The sequence below is a fragment of the Oncorhynchus gorbuscha genome, linkage group LG08, assembly GCF_021184085.1.
Source record: "Oncorhynchus gorbuscha isolate QuinsamMale2020 ecotype Even-year linkage group LG08, OgorEven_v1.0, whole genome shotgun sequence".
Classification (NCBI taxonomy): domain Eukaryota; kingdom Metazoa; phylum Chordata; class Actinopteri; order Salmoniformes; family Salmonidae; genus Oncorhynchus; species Oncorhynchus gorbuscha.
This window is the reverse complement of record NC_060180.1, coordinates 44,027,311-44,045,700: the sequence shown is the minus strand read 5'-3', so window position 1 is coordinate 44,045,700 and position 18,390 is coordinate 44,027,311. Positions and strand designations below refer to the sequence as shown.

The window sequence follows — 18,390 nt, the reverse complement described above, 5'->3', positions numbered from 1 at the left end:
GAAAGTGAATTCTATTTTGAAAACTCCATGTTCCATAGCCTCCCTTTGCTCTATTTAAAGGGATATGAACCAGATTCCTTTTCTTATCGCTTCCTCAAGGTGTCAACAGTCTTCAGACATAGTTTCAGGCTTTTATTTTGAAAAATGAGCCAGAACGATAACACCGCGTATGGAGTGGTCATATGAGTTTTGCTTGCGCAATAGAATTTTGACAGCCATTGTTTTCCCCTCTCCTACTGTGAAAGACATTTGCGGTTGATATATTATTGATTATATATTTTAAAATCAACCTGAGGATTGATTATAAAAAACGTTTGACATGTTTCTGTGGACATTATGGAAACTATCTGGAATTTCCGTCTGCGTCGTCGTGACCGCTCTTTCCTGTGGATTTCTGAACATAACGCGACAAACAAACAGAGGTATTTTGGATACGAAAATCATCTTTATGGAACAAACGGAACATTTGTTGTGTGTGTGAAAACATCCGAAGATCATCAAAGGTAAACAATTAATTTGATAGCTTTTTCTGAAAACTGGTGAGTGCTGTAGAGTCAAATGCCTCAAAATAAATGTTCAACTTTACTAAGGCTGGTATTTTGCTCGAACCCTTAAGTGATCCTAGCATAAATCCTAGATGTTCCGTTGTGCATGTGTGTTTATGCTTACGCAAGCACACATGTCAAGGGAAGGAAACCAAGTATCCTGGGAGATTACAACTTGTTCAGAATGAGTCTGGCGTAGTCACATAATTTTCAAGTCAATTCCTGGAGGTCAGTCAGAATTGGTGTCGAGGGAGTCTGTACTGGTTTTACTACCAGTCATTGTCTTCCACTATTGTAGTGGTGGTAGATATGAAGAAGTCTAATTCATAGCTATGTTATCAATGGAGGAGTTAACCTCACGACTGAAATACTGTAAGTATTAGACCAGTCATATGCGGTGTGATCATGGTTCATCACTTTTCTCCTGAACGGAGGGTTCCATTTATTAGTGGCGTGTGTTTAAAACTTCTTATGGTATAGGGGACGGTTGCGTCCCACTTGGGCAAAAAACAGGGAAAATGCAGAGCAAAATCAAACTTTCATTAAATCACACATGTAAGATACTCAATTAAAGCTACACTCGTTGTGAATCCAGCCAATATGTCAGATTTTAAAAAAGGCTTTTCGGCGAAAGCATAAGAAGATATTATCTGATGATAGCACAACAGTAAACAAAGAGGGTAGCATATGTCAACCCAGCAGGCGCTACACAAAAAGCAGAAATAAAGTACAAAACATATCTTACCTTTGACGAGCTTCTTTTGTTGGCACTCCAATATGTCCCATAAACATCACAATTGGTCCTTTTGTTCGATTCATTCCGTCCATATATATATCGAAAATGTCAATTTATCTGGCGCAACGTCACTACAAAATATTTCAAAAGTTGCCTATAAACTATGCCAAAATATTTCAAACTACTTTTGTAATACAACTTCAGGTATTTTTAAATGTTAATAATCGATCAAATTGAAGACGGGGTCTATCTGTTTTCAATAGAGCACGAGAGGAAACTAACACTACTTTTCAAGTCTTGGTCAACTCTCAACAGCGTTACCCTGTTCCAGGATGGCCCTACTTCTTCATTGCACAAATGAACAACCTCAACCAAATTCCAAAGACTGGTGACATCCAGTGGAAGTGGTAGGAACTGAAAACAAGTTCCTAAGAAATATCGTTTGCCAATGAGAAATAAGTGAACAGACAGAGACATAAAAAAAACTGAACGGTTAGTCCTCGGGGTTTTGCCTGCTAAATAAAATCTGTTATACTCACAGACATGATTCAAACAGTTTTAGAAACTTCAGAGTGTTTTCTATACTAATACTATGCATATCTTATATTCTTGGCATGAGTTGCAGGAAGTTGAAATTGGGCACGCTATTTATCCAAATTGAAAATGCTGCCCCCTATACCTTAAGAAGTGAAACAAATATATGGATTTGCAGATACACTCAAAGCTCAATCACTGACGGTTACTATCAGAGAGTCACACATAGCCTGGTCTTAGATCGGTATGGTCTTGAACCAACTACATGTAATGATTAGTCAGGAGATATGATCTGGGACCAGGCTAAAGCATGTACATTTTAGTCATTTAGCAGACACTCATATCCAGAACAACTGCAGGAGCAATTTGGGCAAAGTGCCTTGCTCAAGGACACAATACGTTTCACCTAGTCTGCAATGTGTAACTAATAATGAAATGTGTAGGATATTATTTTGGAGAAAATAAAGAGTGCAGCTATGCTTCAGAAGTGTATTCAATCATACAAGTGCTGAATATGAAACAGATAAACACAATAAATTACACAACAGATCTGCTCATTTTACTGACGTTTATTTAGCCATGTACTCAAACAATCATTTTTACTTTAAGATATTGGAGTGTGTGTTCGATCAATGCTAAAAAATTACAAATCGTATTCAAAGTAGACTAATTTAGATCAGGAAATGAACAATTTAGTAAAATGTTCAAAATGCACATTAACATGAATTATTCACATCCTCTTTAGGAAAATACAGAAAGATACAAAGAGATTAGCTCTATAACAGTGTTCAAACTAGAGAAGAACTATACTCCATTTGACTCTGAAATACACAATGTATAGATGTGGCTCAAGGCTACGTGATGCCAACCTGGACTGTATGATATGTTACAAATTCCAATTTTGTTGTGGCAAACGTTAGCTGGGTTAGGAGAAGGATGCTGTGTTGTTGCTAATGAGCTAATATGCTAAAGTTGTCAGTGATATGATAGAAACACCTTTGGATAACAGAGTGAATAGCTGCTATTCATACTCATTCAGTGGATATTGAACTACCATGATTTACATAATTTTCAACATCAGCAATGAGGCCTAAGAAATTACCCATTGTATGTTTCCCCTTGGCATTGAAACCGTATAACCCTAGCTTATGAGAGACAGAGGAGTTCGCTAGAGCCAATTTTATTATAGTAATTTAGCAGACAATGTTATACAGAGCAACTGACCGTTAGTGCATTCATCTTAAGATAGCTAGGTGGGACAACCACATCTCAGTGAGAGTAAGTACATTTTTCCTCAAAGTAGCTATCAGCAAAGTCAGTGCAAAAATAGAAAAAAAGGCAAGTGTGAGTGTTTGTTCATGAAAGGCAAGGGTGTTATATTTATATATATACAGTACCAGTCTAAAGTTTGGACACTTACTCATTCAAGGGTTTTTCTTTATTTTTTAAAACACAACTGATTGGCTCAAATGTATGAAGAATGAAATAAATTACACAAATTAACAAGGCACAATTGTTAATTGAAATGCATTCTAGGTGCCTACCTCATGAAGCTCTTTGAGAGAATGCCAAGAGTGTTCCATGAAGGCAAAGGGTGGCTACTTTGAAGAAATTCAAATGTTAAACATATTTTGATTTAACACGTTTTTGGTTACTACATGATTCCATAGTTTTTATGTCTTAACTATTATTCTACAATGTAGAAAATAGTACAAATTAAGAAAAAGCCTCGAATGAGTGTGTCCAAACTTTTGACTGGTACTGTGTGTATGTATATATATTTATGTGTGTGTATGTATATTTATGTGTGTGTATGTATATTTATGTGTGTGTGTGTGTTTGTATATATATATATATATATATATATATATATATATATATGTTTGTGTGTGTGTGTGTATATATATATATATATATATATATATATATATATATATATATATATATATATATATATATATGGGAGAAGGCCCTTGAGGTACAGGACATACTACTGTCTGGGATACACTGGCCCTAGGAGGAATGGATTAAATAGGGAGAGGGAGGAGGATGGGGAGGTGAAGTGAACTGCTGACTAGACGACACATCTTTGGTGGCTGACAAATATATTGGGGAGTTTTATAGTTTTATTTCGGGGAGGTATTTTGTGTTCAGTTATTTAACATAACGTGAAGGGGGAACTGCCTTGGTCCAACCGGCAAAACACACACGGTGGTGCATTCTCTTTCACAGAGAGGAAAGAGGTGAGGGGAACCAATGGGAAGCCAGGCAGTTGAAGGTGGAGTGGAAGGGAGGTGGAGTGGAAGAGGAACAAAGTGACCCCTGTTGGTTACATCTTGGTAGTGCAGGTCAAGTCCTAACAGAAGAGGAGATAGGGTCAGAACACAAGATATGATTCTGTGACTATATGAACTAATGCATTTCTAGGTAGCCTAAGAAATAATAACAAGAAAGTAGCTCAAAGTCTGCTCCACTCACCAGAGCATACTCGTAGATGATCGGTATGTCTGAGGCCCCATGCAGTCGGAGGCTGTGTAGCACCGCGTCGTGGATCGTAGTGAACAGACAGCTTTTAGGGATGGACTCAGAGAAGAAGCCTGCACTCGATAACTGCTCCACCACACAGACTGGGGGAGAGACAAACCAGGTTAGACAATACACATGTGAACCCCAAACACACACACAGACAACACAAGCTATGGCCAGAGCGCTGGAGCCTGAATTACCACACATACCAGTGGCGGTCGGTGCCATTTTAAGATGAGGGATGACGATACTTTTTTATGAGCATCACCTTACAGTGTTTCTATTACAGCATATTGGATGACTGTCATTCCTTTTCCATTCACCCAGCTCAACGTAACAACGATAGGTTTAGGCTACTACATGATACTCAAATGTTTCCAATATCCATCATGAGGTTGCTACAACCTAGCATATGAATTAACGTTTACCATGTAGGTACACAGGTTAAGATACATTTTAGTAATCAAGGTGACAGATATTGACACATTCAATACTGCCTTGCACACTCTTGTCAGCATCTAGCTGATTTAGAGTGTAATTATTAGTCCAACTGTTGCAAATTATAGTTTTTCTTGGACAAATTCAGGCATGTTTACAATTGTCTCATTCATCCCCCCTCTTGTCTCTAACTATTCCCCAGGTCATTGCTGTAAATGAGAATGTGTTCTCAGTCAACTTAGCTGGTAAGCTAGCATCTACGCACTTTCCTCCTCACCTTTTCCCTTCGCTTGTAGACTTCAGTAACAACATATCAGCTGTCTTTGACCAGGCGAAAAAACTTTTCCAAGCGAAACCTTAATATAATAACCGCTAACCTCTACAAACAGCCTACATTGTTGTCACCATATTAACGTCATAATCAACATAGCTACTAGATCTAACGCGTTAGTAAACCCACTACAATTATGCAGTATAGTGTGCAGTTGAGCAGTTACACCAGTGGGCCCTGGTAGGAATAAATTAATAAAACCAGAAGCTTACCTTGACTTGGAGGAGTTTCAGTTTTGCATAGCCAGCTAGCTAACATAGCATCCCTCTCTGTTTGAGATTGAGCCGGGTGTGTGAGTAGACTAAACTAGCTCGCTAAGAAAGTAAAAGTAAAGAATTTAAAAAATCTAAATCTCATACTGCAAGAACTCTGATAGGTTGGAGGATGTCCTCCGGAAGTTATTATAATTACTGTGTGAGTCTATGGAAAGGGGTGAGAACCACATGCCTCCTAGGTTTTGTATTGAAGTCAATGTACCCAGAGGAGGATGGAAAACTACGGTGCTACGCTACAGAGTGCTGTTGAATATACTGTAGACCTTCATTGCTAAACTGTGTTGTTTAATAAATGATTTGGTGACGTGAATATATTTAGTATAGTTTGTTACATATATGTTTGACTAGTTTTTTTTCAGAATTTCAATGAAGAGGATGGTCCTCCACTGACACATACTCACCTTGGCATCCAGTTAAATAAATGTCAATGTCAATCTTTCTGTAGTTTAGGAATATCTGCAAAAAAAGAGAAAGTCAAATAAGAAGTCCATGTTTCTCTCAGGGACTGTTTTTGTTACACCAGTTTGGATTGATCTTGTTTTTCTCTTCCATCCCTCTTCATTTCCACCTCTTTCTATCTGTGCCTCTTAGGTACATAGGGTACATAAAATATAATTTAGGCCTGCCAACTCACAGAAAACAAGACCTTTTGGTTGTTTTGAGCACAATGCCACACAGGAGAGCGACTGCAAACAATGTTACATAAGAAGACTGGATACAAAGAAACTAACAATAATACATTTGTGAAAACATCTGTGAACCAAACCTCTTTCTCTCTTTCCTTGTCTCCTCTCTATCCCCTTTGTGCTCAAACCCCACTCCTTCATCACCATTGTTCAAAACCACACACACTCATACGTTTTTCAGCGTCTTCACAGTGGCCGTGTCGGCAAAGTTGGCTGTGGATAGGTCCAGGATGATGGTGTGTGTGTTGTTGACGGAGCTCCTCCCCATCTCTCCTTCTCTTCCGGTCTTGGACATCTGGGTCATGTGATCATCGCCATGAATATCAGTTTTAGAGTCCTGGTCGAACCCGTTACCTTGCTGCTCAAAACCCCAGTTCACCTTAGATTGACAGAGAGACAGAGTTTCAAACTTTACTCTGCTCTGATAAAATACACATTTCAAAAGCATTATGGGCTAGCCGTATACGATAACACTATTTTACAATTCAGAAGGTCTATTTTGAGAAACACACACATATCTATCATGAAAATATTTAGATATGGAGCCACCACAGATTTAGACTACGTGACATTGCAAAAATCTGAAACTTTCTGCCCCAAAAATGATGCAGGAAAATTAATCCATGCTTTTGTCACTTCAAGGTTAGACTACTGCAATGCTCTACTTTCCGGTTACCAAGATAAAGCACTAAATAAACTTCAGTTAGTGCTAAAACGCCTGCAATAATCTAGACTAGAACCCAAAATATGTTTATCATATTACCCCAGTGCTAGCCCCTCTACACTGGCTTCCTGTTAGGGCTGATTTCAAGGTTTTACTGCTAACCTAAGAGCAATACCTGGGCTTGCTCGACCTATCCTTATGATTTGGTCCTGCTGTACATACCTAAACCTATGCTATGGTCACAAGACGCAGGCCTCCTTACTGTCCCTAGAATTTCTAAGCAAACAGCTGGAGGCAGGGCTTTCTCCTATAGAGCTCAATTTATGAGGAAGGGTCTGCGTATCCATGTGAGAGAAGCAGACTCGGTCTCGACCTTTTGGTCTTTATTTAAGACTCATTTCTTCAGTAGGTCTTATGATTGAGTATAGTTTGTCCCAGGAGTGTGAAGGTGAACGGAAAGGCACAAGAGCAAAAACCACCCTTGCTGTCTCTGCTTGGCCGGTTCCCCTCTCTCCACTGGGATTCTCTGTCTCAAAACCTATTACAGGGGCTGAGTCACTGGCATACTGATGCTCTTCCATGCCATCCCTAGGAGGGTTGCGTCACTTGAGTGAGTTGAGTCACTGACATGATTTTCCTGTCCAGGTTGGGCTATACTCGGTCTTGTCTTAGGATAGTAAGTTGGTGGTTGAAGATATCCCTCCAGTGGTGTAGGGGCTGTGCTTTGGCAAAGTGGGTGGGGTTATATCCTGTTTGTTTGGCGCTGTCCGGGGGTATCGTCAGACTGGGCCACAGTGTCTCCCGACCCCTCCTGTATTTATGCTGCAAAAGTTTGTGTCGGGGGGCAAGGGTCAGTCTGTTATATCTGTAGTATTTCTCCTGTCTTGTCCTGTTTGAATTTAACTATGCCCTCTCTAATTCTCTATCCTTTCTTTCTTTCTGATGACCTGAGCCCGAGGACCATGCCTCAGGACTACCTGGCCTGATGACCCCTTGCTGTCACTAGTCCACCTGGTCGTGCTGCTGTTCCAGTTTCAACTGTTCTGCCTGCGGCTATGGAGCCCTGGCCTGTTCACCGGACGTGCTCCCTTGACCCAGACCTGCCGTTTTCAACTCTAGAGACAACAAGAGTGGTAGAGATACTCTGAATGATCGGCCGTGGGGGCCATCTTACACAAAGGTCACTGTCAGTGATAAACACACCAAATTTGGCACAGAGGAAGATGCATGTACCCTGAAAATATTTACAGTGAGGCAAAAAAGTATTTAGTCAGCCACCTATTGTGCAAGTTCTCCCATTTAAAAAGATGAGAGGTCTGTAATAACACTTCGACTATGCCAGACAAAATGAGGGAAAAAAAATCCAGAAAATCACATTGTAGTATTTATTTGCAAATTATGGTGAAAAATAAGTATTTGGTCAATAACAAAAGTTTCTCAATACATTTTTATATACCCTTTGTTGGCAATGACAGAGGTCAAACTATTGTAAAATGACTGTTCCACTGGATGTCATAAGGTGAATGCACCAATTTGTAAGTCGCTCTGGATAAGAGCGTCTGCTAAATGACTTAAATGTAATGTAAATGTTTTCTGTAAATCTTCACAAGGTTTTCACACACTGTTGCTGGTATTTTGGCCCATTCCTCCATGCAGATCTCCTCTAGAGCAGTGAGGCTTTGGGGCTGTTGCTGAGCAACACGGACTTTCAACTCCTTCCAAAGATTTTCTATGGGGTTGAGATCTGGAGACTGGCTAGGACACTCCAGGACCTTGAAATGCTTCTTACGAAGCCACTCCTTCGTTGCCCGGGCGGTGTGTTTGGGATCATTGTCATGCTGAAAGACCCAGCCACGTTTCATCTTCAATGCCCTTGCTGATGGAAGGAGGTTTTCAATCAAAATCTCACAATTCATGGCCCCATTCATTCTTTCCTTTACATGTTTCAGTCGTCCTGGTCCCTTTGCAGAAAAACAGCCCCAAGGCATGATGTTTCCGGCCCCATGCTTCACAGTAGGTATGGTGTTCTTTGGATGCAACTCAGCATTCTTTGTTCTCCAAACACGATGAGTTGAGTTAACAAAAAGTTTTATTTTGGTTTGATCTGACCATATGACCTTCTTCTGGATCATCCAAATGCTGTCTAGTAAACTTCAGATGGGCCTGGACATGTACTGGCTTAAGCAGGGGGACACGTCTGGCACTGCAGGATTTGAGTCCCTGGTGGCGTAGCGTGTTACTGATGGTAGGCTTTGTTACTTTGGTCCCAGCTCTCTGCAGGTCATTCACTAGGTCCCCCCGTGTGGTTCTGGGATTTTTGCTCACCGTTCTTGTGATCATTTTGACCCCACGGGGTGAGATCTTGCGTGGAGCCCCAGATCGAGGGAGATGATAAGTGGTCTTGTATGTCTTCCATTTCATAATAATTGCTCTGACAGTTGATTTCTTCAAACCAAGCTGGTTACCTTTTGCAGATACAGTCTTCCCAGCCTGGTGATGTGTACAATTTTGTTTCTGGTGTCCTTTGACAGCTCTTTGGTCTTGGCCATAGTGGAGTTTGGAGTGTGACTGTTTGAGGTTGTGGACAGGTGTCTTTTATACTGATAACAAGTTCAAACAGGTGCCATTAATTCAGGTAATGAATGGAGGACAGAGGAGCCTCTTAAAGAAGAAGTTACAGGTCTGTGAGATCCAGAAATCTTGCTTGTTTGTCGGTGACCAAATACTTATTTTCCACCATAATTTGCAAATAAATTCATAAAAAATCCTACAATGTGATTTTCTGGAATTTTCTTTCTCAATTTGTCTGTCATGGTTGAAGTGTACCTATGATGAAAATTACAGGCATCTTCCATCTTTTTAAGTGGGAGAACTTGCACAATTGGTGGCTGACTAAATACTTTTTTGCCCCAGTGTAGATATAGTCCCATCATAGATTTGGATCGTGACATACATTTTACTAAAAGGTTGCAGACTGTACCACTACTTTACAAACCTTTAATCTACAAAAAGGTATTGCCTATACTACTTTGATTGATTGATATATTTTTGGTCTATACTTCTTGCCCTGGATCACCTCAAAACCAAAAACTGTAACAGTAACACAATATATTACAGTAGGCCAAATTGTAGAATAAATACATTTTCTGAGATGAATACAGCCAAACACAGAATCATATTTTGGTTTAATGGTTGAGACCGGGGTTCACGTCCTACCACGTGAGCATTTAATAAATGGCCACTAAAGCTACTTTGGAAAATATCCCAGCCATTGTGGTGGAATAGTTCACAATTGCTGTGAACTATTATCTCAGGTTGTGTTTCAGTCAGATATGTGCCTGTCAAGCATAATATTTTAATTTCAACCAGATTTTATAATTCCAGCAGATTATAATGGACTGCAATTGGAATAAATTAAAGTCTATAACAGAGTTTAGTCTGACTTGGATTTTGCTGTAACTGTTGATTTGAGACAGCATTTCATGTACTCTCAGGGACCTCTAAAATCATCATTAAAAAAATACTTACTGGGTCAGTGGAGCCATACACCAAATAGAAAGAGATGAGTACAGCATCAAAAGCCCTGACATTACCCATCTAATTTGCTAGTGGCGTCTAAGCAAAATAAACTCCTGGCCTTGGACCTGACCTAAATCCCTGTATTCAACTGTATTCTGCACATCAACCAATGCTGTATATCAACCAATGGCAGGCATTACCCTCGAGCATACTCGATCCATGTTTATGCGTGCGTACATGTGTTCCCATGCCCACCCGCCTAGACACATGTCCGCCCCCCACACATACCAGAATGGGTCCAACCATATGACACTGATCAGGAATAGGAGGGTCCAAGACACTTGCCACCAGTCCAAGCCACCCGGGCCGACAATCCCATCCATCGCCACAAGAGTGACCAGTAGAACAGTGAGACTACACAGCCAGTCTGTCAATAATTTAACTCTTCCCCCACACTATTTCTTTCCCATCTGTTTTTATAAATTCCCCATCTGTTTTTATACATTTATAAATTCCCAAGGGGAAAGTTTAGAAACAAAGATGAAACATCAAAACACAGACACAGCACAGCCTCCATAGAATTAATCTCATAATAATAATGTAGAGCTCTCTTTACTTGCACACAATATAGCTGGGTTGCCCCACCTGCATGCCACCTTCTGTAAGTTTATCTAAAAAAAGCCCTTCAGTACTGTAACATTGTATTACATGCCACGACCCCAAGGGCCAGCTATGTGGTGGATCCATATCTAAGTCTTTTCAGGGTTCATAAATCTAGCTCTGTTTTTTTAATATATGATGTATCAATCTCGAAATCTTTCCAGGACACATTAATCTACCTCTGTGTCAAATGTGATGCGTGTATCTCAAAAAAGGCCCTCAGAATTGTAACATTTTATTACTGACAGTGGCCATTTTGTAAGATGGCCACCATGGACCCCAGGTGCCAAATGTGTTGTGGCTCCACATGTAAATATTTTCAGGATACATAAATCTACCTCTGTGCCAGATTTGGTGTGTTTATCTCAAAACAATCTGTTTAAAATATTGCTTCCATATGCTGCCATTTTGAAAAATGGCTGCCATGCCCCAGGGGCAAAATCTGGGGTGGCTCCATATCTGAATCTTTTCAGGGTACATACATCTACACAATTGTTTTGCTTAAATGCCTCACTATACTCTAGTACATCACACTACACACCTGTCCGTTGATGGGTCGGTCAACTAGGGCAATGGCTGTCTGGTTCAATTTCAGGTCTGGGGAACCTTTCTCTTCATCCTTCTTGTCATCTGGATGGACTGTATTGTTGGGTAGGCGTCCATTCACACCATTCTGGGAAGGGAAGAGAAATAAGGTCACTAACAATTTTTGTGTGTGTGGTTCTTAGTCCTACACTACCGTTCAAAAGTTTGGGGTCACTTAGAAATGTCCTTGTTTTTGAAAGAAAAGCACATTTTTGGACCATAAAAACAACATCAAATTGATCAAAAATACAGTGTAGGCATTGTTAATGTTGTAAACGACTATTGTAGCTGTAAACGACAGATTTTGGGGGAATATCTACATTTATTAGCAACCATCACTCCTGTGTTCCAATGGCACGTTGTGTTAGCTAATCCAAGTTTATAATTTTAAAAGGCGAATTGATTATTAGAAGCCCCTTTTATAATTATGTTAGCACAGCTGAAAACTGTTTGTCCTGATTAAAGAAGCAATAAAACTGGCCTTTACACTAGTTGAGTATCTGGAGCATCAGCATTTGTGAGTTTGATTACAGGCTCAAAATGGCCAGAAACAGACTTATCTTCTGACACTCGTCAGTCTTTTCCATGCGAGAAACAGCCTAGAAACTAACTTCATTAAATAGTACCCGCAAAACACCAGTCTCAACGTCAACAGTGAAGAGGCGACTCCGGGATGCTGACCTTCTAGGCAGAGTTCCAGTGTCTGTTCTTTTGCCCATCTTAATCTTTTATTTTTATTGACCTGTCTGAGATATGGATTTTTCTGTGCCTAGATATCAAAACCCTGTCTATATAAACAACCGTATCAGGTGGGTCCCATTGTCAGCATCCCGGAGTTGCCTCTTCACTGTTGATGTTGAGACCTGTGTTTTGCGTGTACTATTTAATGAAGCTGCCAGTTGAGGACTTGTGAGGCGTCTGTTTCTCAAACTAGTCACTCAAACTAGACACTTGTCCTCTTCTTTCAAAAACAAGGACATTTCTAAGTCAAATCAATGTATTTATATAGCCCTTCGTACATCAGCTGATATGTCAAAGTGCTGTACAGAAACCCAGCCTAAAACCCCGAACAGCAAGCAATGCAGGTGTAGAAGCAAGTGATCCCAAACTTTTGAACGGTGGTGTTAAATAAGATAAATGTATGTATATATCCCTTCGTACATCAGCTGATATGTGTGTTGGACGTGTATTATACCTTTTTTGACTCTTTTTTGGCTTTGTTTTTTTCTTTCTCGTCTTTTCTCTTTTCTTCAGTGTCTCTTTTCTTCTTTTTCATCAGCAGCATTCCAATGTCAATTCCACTCTGTGTAAGAAAATGAAATGGAGGGCTTGAGATAAAGAGAGTGAAGGAGACAGAAAGCCATTCTGAGAAAGAGGGCTATTGAGAGAATGACACACAAACACTAGTCACACGTGGGTCGGCTGTTTGTTCACCCGCACCCAACCACAATTCTTAATAACACATTTTCAACCACAGGGGTGTGTCAGAAAAATGTGTGCTATTTTCACAGTGGAAATGATGAGCGCAATAGGTGGAAGTGGCACAAAAAGACTGTTTTATTAAATACATTGTAGGTGTGACGAGGGCATGGCCACTCACTGGCCAATCAACGTATGTCATGGCCTAAGGCCGTGTCCACGTCCTATTGGAGTTATCAGAATCTGCTCGTTCACAGTTGGAAATTTCAATTGAATGACCCCGAATCCAAGTGGGAAATTGAGAAAATGTTGTTACCCGATTTCCCACCACTGACCTTTTACTCTTTCAACCAAAAGATGACGACAAATTCCTTATCAATATGAATAATGAAGCTAGTCTGACCATATTGTCAATGTTAAGCAAGCTAGCTAACTTCATTATTAGCAATGTTATCAAGCTATCTAAAATATTATTGGTTGAAGAATTGTTCAGAGTACTAAAGCACATGAACACATCCACGTCAGACTGACAACTTCCCACAAGCAAGTGAAGCCAGCCTAATATGGCATGCCGTTGTCTCAAGATAATTCATAGTCGTTGCGTTGTCATCAACTCTGAATATTCCTAGTAGAACCCTTCAACCAAAGAACCCTATTATGTTTCAGATGAGTACTGATTTTGTATCTTATTATTACTGGAATGTTCAGAGTTCTCAACTGACATGATGACTCCTTGCTGTCCCCAGTCCACCTGGCCATGCTGCTGCTCCAGTTTCAACTGTTCTGCCTTACTATTATTTGACCATGCTGGTCATTTATGAACATTTGAACATCTTGGCCATGTTCTGTTATAATCTCCACCCGGCACAGCCAGAAGAGGACTGGCCACCCCACATATGCTCTCTCTAATTCTCTCTTTATTTCTCTCTCTCGGAGGACCTGAGCCCAAGGACCATGCCCCAGGACGACCTGACATGATGACTCCTTGCTGTCCCCAGTCCACCTGACTGTGCTGCTGATCCAGTTTCAACTGTTCTGCCTTGTTATTATTCGACCATGCTGGTCATTTATGAACATTTGAACATCTTGGCCATGTTCTGTTATAATCTCCACCCGGCACAGCCAGAAGAGGACTGGCCACCCCACATAGCCTGGTTCCTCTCTAGGTTTCTTCCTAGGTTTTGGCCTTTCTAGGGAGATTTTCCTAGCCACCGTGCTTCTACACCTGCATTGCTTGCTGTTTGGGGTTTTAGGCTGGGTTTCTGTACAGAACTTTGAGATATCAGCTGATGTACGAAGGGCTATATAAATAAATTTGATTTGATTTGTTTAGAAGCCTCTTGGACCTAGACTTGGCACTCCGGTAGCGCTTTCTGTGTGGTCGCAGGGAGAACAGTCTATGACTGTGGTGGCTGGAGTCTGACAATTTTTAGGGCCTTACTCTGACACCGCCTGGTATAGAGGTCTAGGATTGCAAGATAATTGGCCTCAGTGATGGAATGGGCTGGGCCATTAGCCCTACCATCTGTCATCCTTTGAGGTCGGAGGCTGAGCAGTTGCCATACCAGGCAGTGATGCAACCCGTCAGGATGCTCTTGATGGTGCAGCTGTAGATCCTTTTGAGGATCTGAGGACCCATGCCAAATCTTTTCAGTCTCCTGAGGGAGCATAGGATTTGTCATGCCTGCTTCACAGCTGTCATGGTGTGCTTGGACCATTTGTTGGTGATGTGGACACCAAGGAACTTGAAGTTGTCAACCTGCTCCACTGCAGACCGTCGATGAAAATTGATGTGTGCTCGGTCCTCTTTTTCCTGTAGTCCACAATCATCTCCTTTGTCTTAAGTTGCATTTAGCGGTCATTCTTATCCAGAGTGACTTACAGGATCAATTAGGGTTCCAGGCCTTGCTCATGAGCACATCGTCAGATTTTTTTTAACCAAGTTTGATCGGGGATTCGAACCAGCAAACTTTTGATTACTCGTCAAGCACTAGGGTACTCGCTTAAATTCTGATTCATATCGATGTGCTGCTACCGTCTCTTATGACCAAAAACTACTTCTGGACATCAGAACTGGGATTACTCAATACAGACTGGAAGAATCTTTTTCCTTTAACGAGTCCGATGAGAAAGATATACTGCTCTCCAAGGAACAGGCCCAGATCCACGTCATTTGAGTCAAGAAAAGACCGAGGAAAAGAGGACGCAGATCGGACTGCCTTTTGAGAATCTGTAGGCGAGCGAGTAAACTCCCACTGCCATCAATTCTAATTGCTGACATGCAATCATTGAAAAATGGAATTGATGACCTACATTTATGATTATCCTACCAACGGGACATTAAAAGCTTCTACCCCAAGCCATAAGACTGGTGAACAATTAATCAAATGGCCACCGGACTATTACATTGACTTCCCCCCTCCATTTGTTTTGTACACTGCTGCTACTCACGGTTTATTATCTATGCATAGTCACTTCCCCCCTACCTACATGTAGAAATGACCTCTAACCTGTACCACTTGTATATAACTTCGTTATTGTGTTACTTTTTATTATTTTTTACTTTAGTTTATTTGGTAAATATTTTATTAACTCTTCATGAACTGCACTGTTGGTTAAGGGCTTGTAAGTAAGCATTTTGATCGATTGATCGACAACACAACTTTTCCATATCACCAAAATGTTCCAAAACTGAGATATGGTTTTTAGTTGAAGGGTTCCATTGTTGATTGAAACTACAGTTTATTAAATAGCATAGGCTACGAGTAATAATAAATGTTTAAAAAAAGGTGTGACCAATATTGCCCTTGTAGTCAAGCAAATTGACAATTGACCAATTGTACTAATCATATGACTACTGATGTGTGTATTTAAAGCAACTGCCCAGTGTTTACAGATTTCAATTAGATATGACCTATAATTATTTACAATATGAGTGAAATCATTTTCCTTAAGAATTGTTTTAAGTATTTTAAAATGCAGATTTTCTGTGTTGGAATGGTGTGGGCGTATACCGGTCATAAAAGAATCACACTACCTTCTCCTGCAGTGCGTCCAGGTATAGCTGAGCGTTGGTATAGTACATTGTGGTGGAGGAACGGAAGATGGTGATACCTGGTATCTCTTTAGCCTGTGGGACAAACCAACACACAAACAGGGGACTTCAATAGAAGGTCATGTAAAAACTGTTTTAAAACCCACTGACACCCCCTAATTACATATTACAGTTTTGTTTTATTGCTTTGGTCTTATTTTCATAAGTATGTGATGAATTTCCAAAACTCTTAGTACAAAAGTCAACTGGTAACAATTGTAACATGGACAGTCTTGCATTCAAAACCTTTCCTTGTGCATAAATTTTGTTTGTTCACCACATAACCACTGAAATCGTTGCATGACTCTATTACAGTACTGTATTCGCCAACGCAGTTTTAGTAAAGCAGTGTGAACTCTGCATTGTAAAAGGCAAATACTTTATATGAACATGTGTTGCAATGTCAAACATGTATTTCTAGATGAAACACTGATTAAGTTTGGTGAAAAAAATGACTGTATGAAATTGTTGTAGTTGGTCAGTTAAATGTACTTAGAGTTTTGAAACAACTACCTTTTTGATGATCTGTTTTTGACTAAAAGTTGTGAAAATGTACCACATGAAAATTGCAATAAAGCGATACAAAAAAACGTGTAAACAGCTCCGTCTCACCTCCTCATATGTTTCTGTATCCAGGTAGAGCTCAGTCCCAGGAACATGCCCCAGGATAGAGTACCTCGGCCTGGGAGAGAGAGAACAGATGTTATCTTCTTTAAGACGAAGATAAACACAATACTTTCACTTTAGAACAATGGTATTCAAAGTCCGAGTCGTGACCAGTGGGATTGCCCCAAAAATTATAATAATACGAGTACAGATTTTTGTATGGGACAAAATAAAAACATTTTGGAGTAAAAAATACATAGAGGTTATGTATTTACTGGTTTCCTTTCATTTCGGTAAGAAGTTCAAACGTAATGTAGATTATTTGTTGATGGAAAAATGTAAATGTACCGATTTTAAGGTTGTATCATATTTGGGGTGGGGTTGTGATAAATTATTGCGGAAAAAATGGGTTCCCCGCTGAAAAAGTTTGAATACCACTGTTTTAGAAGGTAAATATCTCTTATAAAACACACAAACACTTTTTAAAATGGTATTAAATGTGTTAATTTTTGCTGGACCCCAGGAAGAGTAGCTGCTGCCTTGGGGATCCATAATAAATACAAATAAAATACACTTAGACTCACAGTTGTGTTCTGAAGATGACACTAAGCATAGAGAAGCCGATGGATGCAGCTAGGCCGAGGTCCAGGTTCAGCAAGATAGTACACACCAGAGTTACCAACCACACCAGCTAGGGGACAGCAGAGACACAGGTAATCAGTATGGGGAAAACACAGGAATCAGGGTTTCCCAAACCCCATTTGAGTCGTATACGTTAATCTCAAGTTAGGATGCATGTTTTAGGATATGAATATGAAGTGTATAGATGTGTTATTCACCACTCGGACTTCCGAGTGGCGCGGCGGTCTAAGGCACTGCATTTCAGTGCAAAAGGCGTCACTACAGTCCCAGGAAGGATTCCAGGCTGAATCACATCCGGCTGGGATTGGGAGTCCATAGGGCGGCACACAATTGGCACAGGGTCGTTGGGGTTTGGCCAGGGTAAGCCGTCATTGTAAATAAGATTTTGATGTTATCTGACTTGCATAGTTAAATATAGGTAAAATAAACAAATAAATAAAACTGCTCACCAGGTCAAACTTATTGCTCTTCCAGAGTTCAGGAATGTCTTTAAACTGCATAAAAAGGCCTCTCAGGTTCACAAGCACTATACAGGCCAGGACAGCCTAGGGGACACACAAACACTCATCAGATCAGTGGTGTTGTCTGTGTTTGGATGGCATGGAGGTGATGGAGACATATATACCTTGGGTAGCTCCTCAAACAGTGTCCCCAGTTGCAGAATGAAGATCAGCACAAGTACTGAAGAAATCATCCCCACAACCTGACAAAATGTACAAACACACACATAAGTTAGTGTGCACGTGTAGGTAAATATTAGCAAGTGGAGATACGTGTATGTGCATGCATGAGTGTAGGTCTTTGTGTGTTACCTGTGTCTTGCCCCCAGTGCTATCCTGGAGGAGGGTACGGGGTGGAGAAGCAGCAACAACGTGGCATTGAAAGAATCCTCCCACTATGTTACAGAGACCAACAGCCACCATCTCCTAGAAAGAGAGAAAGAAGACCAAGAGAGAAAAATAGTTTGAAAGAGAGGGGGGAGATTACAAGAATGGAGAGGCTCAATTAAATTGGGGTTTATTTACTTGTAGCCACCCCCAGTACATAGGTCCTGGTGCTTATTCAGTGATATTTTCAGTATTTTTTTCATAGCTGCTGGTGTACTTCTCCTTCATACTTGACTGAACAGA

At 40.4% G+C, this 18,390-nt stretch overlaps 1 protein-coding gene across 1 annotated transcript in view; it reads right to left on the bottom strand.

The window, feature by feature from the left end:
- Positions 1-3,761: 3,761 nt before the first annotated feature.
- Positions 3,762-18,390, bottom strand: part of LOC124040875 (solute carrier family 26 member 6-like) — a 32,026-nt gene continuing 17,397 nt past the window's right edge. Inside the window, exons 8-19 of the mRNA XM_046357984.1 lie at positions 18,073-18,186; positions 17,886-17,963; positions 17,710-17,805; positions 17,203-17,309; positions 16,625-16,694; positions 15,956-16,048; positions 12,695-12,802; positions 11,456-11,587; positions 6,244-6,450; positions 5,787-5,841; positions 4,294-4,442; positions 3,762-4,171 (exon numbers count right to left, since the gene is read on the bottom strand). Of these exons, the coding sequence (XP_046213940.1) occupies positions 4,145-4,171; positions 4,294-4,442; positions 5,787-5,841; positions 6,244-6,450; positions 11,456-11,587; positions 12,695-12,802; positions 15,956-16,048; positions 16,625-16,694; positions 17,203-17,309; positions 17,710-17,805; positions 17,886-17,963; positions 18,073-18,186 (1,236 nt within the window). The 3' untranslated portion in view covers positions 3,762-4,144. The remainder of the gene's footprint in view (positions 4,172-4,293; positions 4,443-5,786; positions 5,842-6,243; positions 6,451-11,455; positions 11,588-12,694; positions 12,803-15,955; positions 16,049-16,624; positions 16,695-17,202; positions 17,310-17,709; positions 17,806-17,885; positions 17,964-18,072; positions 18,187-18,390) is intronic.